The sequence below is a fragment of the Crocodylus porosus genome, unplaced genomic scaffold (assembly GCF_001723895.1).
Source record: "Crocodylus porosus isolate Cpor-Errol unplaced genomic scaffold, CroPor_comp1, whole genome shotgun sequence".
Classification (NCBI taxonomy): domain Eukaryota; kingdom Metazoa; phylum Chordata; order Crocodylia; family Crocodylidae; genus Crocodylus; species Crocodylus porosus.
The window spans coordinates 36,330,038-36,334,498 of NW_017728911.1; the positions used below are offsets into that span (position 1 = coordinate 36,330,038).

Here is a 4,461-nt window from a genome sequence, read left to right on the forward strand (position 1 = left end):
AGTCATATGCTGGTGATTTGTACAAGCCAAAGCTAGTCTTGGACTCTGTAGGACTAGGACTTGGAATCTAGGCAGCTGTTTGATGAAACTGATAATTTGCTTCTCTAGGTAAATGGTTGATGCACGAGTTATTGGTGGTTTTCCTGAGTCTGACATGGTTAAGGCATACTAGTTCTTATAGCTAGTTGCAGTACAAGGAAGTGACATAGATCACTTTTTGGCCACCTTTGATTCCTCAGCCTGAACCATGAGGTACCTACTAACGCTTGGGTCAGCTAGGGCTAGTCTTCAGCATGGGTCTGAAGGAGTTTGCACTTAGTTTATGGAGCCCTAGCAAGCATCTTGGGTGCCCTGCCAATGCACTACTTTACCCTGCACAGACTTGTTTTCTTCTGAAAATGAACACGTGTGAAGTGCTATCCTATAGCATGTATTTTTAAAAAAGTATATGCTGTCCCCTTTTAGTGTCAGGTTTCAAAGTGCCACCTACTCTTCCTGCCAGCTTCTGTCCAATAATAGACCTCAGCAAGATGTGAAAGGCCTGAATATTGCAGTCCATCTTTCTTTTGAAATATTGCCTTTTGATTTGGAAATCCTGTATTTGGTTAGTTTTTTGTTCAGCTGTGTCATACTATTCTCTGTTTTTTACCTGTTGTCTTGTGAAGCCATTTTTAACATAGTAGTCATTACTCAAATAGAAAGGGAGAGTGATTATTTGAGTTAATACAGAAGCCTTGTGCAAAACTGCATGCTTGTTCACATATGAGTGAAGTGATAATTTATTAAAGGATGAAACTAATATCAGTGTATTTGTTTTTAGGTTTGATGTTGGTCCAATTATTAAGCAAGAAAAGCTTGCTGTTCCTCCCCACTGCACAGCAAAGGAGCTAGAAGCAATATTAGCAAAACTGGGTGGTAACATGGTAAATTTATACAACCTATTATCCGTATATTTTTTCTAAGCAATTATTGTTTTGAATTGTCAAAAGAAGCTCCTTGAAGAGAAAAAGTAGGTTCCCAGTACATAAACAGAACTGCTGTTGATGTTCATCTGAGTTGACTGCAACCTTTGACTACAAGCTTGGGTGGTCTGAGATTTGCCAGTTCTGAACATCAAGTCTTGCTGAAAAGAGCCATTGGCAGTACTGGTACAACGGTGTAAAAGAGAGATCTCATTTCAGTCTGCCTGTGTTCTAGCTTAAACAGCCAAGCAAGAAATTCTGAACACTATGTAAACGCCAGGTCTGACACTACTTCCACTAAAGTCAGCAGCAGTTTTTTCCTTTGACTATAAATCAGTTTTCTTCTTGTTCCAGTACTGATTCAATGCTGCTAGGTCATGTACCAGCAGAAAGTTGAGGAACATTCACTTTTTAATTGGAGGTTGGGTGATTTGGGGATGGAATAGTATAGGTAGGTGTATTCTAGGTACAATGAAGTGAGATTTTTGTAAGCTTTATAGAAAGTTGCATGGATCAAAATATATGCTGGGTTCTTGTTTTGGAAGAATGTTTCTGGCAGTATACTTAATGTAGTTCTAATATGCCATTTACATTTGATCTTGTCCTTTACAAAATCTCATTTTGCAGCTTCTTTCCGTTTTGAAAAACATGCCCGAAAGTTTAGAAAATAAAAGGGAGCAACCGCAGGAGGGAGTAACGTTTGGTAGGTATAGAGTATTAATGAAACCTCTCTTTGTTTTGTATTACTGGGGGAGGTTGAATTTGGGCTCCATGATTCCATATCATGTGTTCTTAGACGTGTTGTGTGTTGGCTTTCATGTAGGGCTGGCTCTGATTTTCATAGCCAAAGGCAAAGCTCCTAGTGATTTCTGTGGCACAGCCATGTTGGAGCAAGGGGAAGAATGCTGCAGGATCTTTCCTTAGATTGAAGCCATATTTGCCTTTCCAACACCCACTGGAAAAGAAAATCTTGGGTTCAGTCATAAGCAGTGCGCCCGTCAGAAGCATTAGGAAATGTGCTACTGGGCTTGCACAAAAGTGTCATCAACTTGCAAGGCCCTCTGGTTCTGACATTGCTCAGGATAAGTTATGCAGTTGTCTTCACCTCATTGTTAAGCTGTGAACGAACACAAAGCAGGAAATAATGGCTCTCGCTCTGCTTTGATCCTAGCTCCTAAGATCACTGCTGCCATGAGTTGCATAAAATGGGAAGAACAAACTGCTGAACAGATACTGCGACTACACCGTGCCATAGGAACTAAAGTAAGACCAGATAGGACTTTGGGGGAACCTTCCTTTTAAAGTGTTTCTACCCCCTATTGTGTTTAGAATTGCTAGCCTTTCAAATGATGGTTTGATTCTTTTGAGAGATGCAGCAGGCTGGTAGGGTGAGAATAGGGGGCATAACTTGGGAGAATTTCTAGCTCAGGTGACAATTGTCTATTACTTTTTTTACAAATTGATTAAATCTGTTTCACTTTCTTCATCTGTAAAACAGGAATGATGTAAGTAGGACTTCAGAGGTGTTGGGAGGAGGGATGTTGTATTTAAAAAAATTCTGAGTAATATAATTTAAGTTAAATTCTTCCAGTATTCACTATAATTATATGAAGCTTGTACCTGTACATTTTTCTTGTATTAAGTAAAAGTTAACAGTGGGCAGATAAGTTGTCAAGTTATTAATACAAACCCATTTTGGTGGCTGGCAAAAAATATTCAAAATTAGTCTTATAACTTAATATAGCTCATAAAGGAGGAATGCACAAAGAAACAATTCAGCACTGTGTACATTACAATGTATAAACTCCTATGTGGAACAGTTCCTAAATTTCTGCCCTAGTACCATTTACTGCAGGTAACTTTCATATGATGATAAATATTGATTAACTGAGACTCTTGTGAAAGTGCTGTGTGTGATCTTGTTTCTAGTTCCCGTTGCAGACACTCTGGCTGGGTAGTCCTGTTAGACTTCTGGATTTTGTGGAGGTGCATAACAAGCCTGACTTCGTTGGTATTTACTTTAATCTGTTAATAACTTTTGCTGTAAAATTTACACAGGCGCAGTGAATTAATTTAAGTGCAAGTGAATGTGTAGCTGCACAAGGCAACATATAAATGAAGCAGATTTCAAAATTGAATGTTGAACGGAATTTAAGGGAGGCTTGCCTCTAAATGAGAAATGATCTTGTCTCTGTGCAGGGGGATTTATATATTTTCACTCCCTGTGCATTGAGGTGAACATCTACATTTGTGCCTGATTAAAAATATATTTAATGGTTTCATTATGGGAGCAGCAGGCATAGCCCTGGAACCTTGTCAAACCTGAGGATAATTGAGGGAAATGCTGCTTTAATGACATGGGTCCCAAGTTGTTTTGTGTCTCTTTCAAGGAAAATTAGCTCCTCTGTGGTCTTGCCCTGACTCTCCCTCTTTGCAAGTCCCTTGAGGAGATGGATAGTGTCTGTTAGGAGAGCTGATGATATTTCTGCCTTTACTTGGAAATATGAGACACTGCAGAGTGTGGCTTCTTACTGTTCAATCTGCAGACAAAATATATTTTTATTAATATGGAGGAGCTTTGCCCTGTATAAGATGAGACATTGTACTACAGAGCCGTTGCCACTCATGGGTCACTTTCACACCTGTTGTGACTTGCTGTTCTTTGCTGTACGCCATGAAGGAATGGATAAAGCACAGCAAAGTGTTTTTGAGCAATTACTAGTTCTTAGATAATTGTTGTGCTTCAAAGACAGGCACAAATATAAGCTTAATATTTTCACTCTTATTCAGTAACATGAAAATGCAAGTCGTCTCATTTGTTTGCAGATCATTTAGTAAATGAAGACAGAACAGTTCCAGGCTCTGTATTATACGACAAACATTCCCAGGCACTGGTGGTTCGTTGCAAGGTAATGGTTCTTTGTTTTCCATTCGTTTTTCTGAATGTTAATGATGTTTAGTCTTGTTTCTGCTATTTTTAATAATCAGTGTATTAACTTTTTATGCATCTGTCTTGTTGGCTTAGGCCAATGTCACAGGGCACTAAGGTGCCTGCTCCTTTAAAGGCAGAAACTCCCTAGGGAGAGGGTCCTAGAAGCCAGGCAGAAACCCCACAGATGCAGGTTACTATGACAGCAGGCTAACAAGGGAATTAGCCTGCAGCTGTATCTGGTCAACTGACTGGAAGATGGCAGGGCCCTGGGCCCATATAGTTTCTAGGGTCGGAACGGACCTGAGCAGATCATCTAGTCCGACCCCTTGCCATGGCAGGAAAGAATACTGGGGTCAAATGACACCAGCAAGATGTTCATCTAACCTCCTCTTAAACACCCCCAGGGTAGGGGCCTACACCACTTCTCTTGGAAGCTGGTTCCAGACCCTAGTCGCCCTGACTGTGAAGTCGCGCCTCCTGATATCTAACCTAAATCTCCCCTCTGCCAGCTTGTGACCGTTATTCCTGGTCACTCCTGGCGGTGCTCGGGGGAACAGGGACTCCCCC

At 40.6% G+C, this 4,461-nt stretch overlaps 1 protein-coding gene across 1 annotated transcript in view; it reads left to right on the plus strand.

Moving 5' to 3' along the window:
* MTFMT (mitochondrial methionyl-tRNA formyltransferase) overlaps window positions 1–4,461 on the plus strand; it is a 9,658-nt gene that overhangs the window by 3,699 nt on the left and 1,498 nt on the right. The window contains exons 4-8 of the mRNA XM_019533813.1: window positions 821–923; window positions 1,590–1,665; window positions 2,134–2,225; window positions 2,892–2,973; window positions 3,789–3,871. Of these exons, the coding sequence (XP_019389358.1) occupies window positions 821–923; window positions 1,590–1,665; window positions 2,134–2,225; window positions 2,892–2,973; window positions 3,789–3,871 (436 nt within the window). The remainder of the gene's footprint in view (window positions 1–820; window positions 924–1,589; window positions 1,666–2,133; window positions 2,226–2,891; window positions 2,974–3,788; window positions 3,872–4,461) is intronic.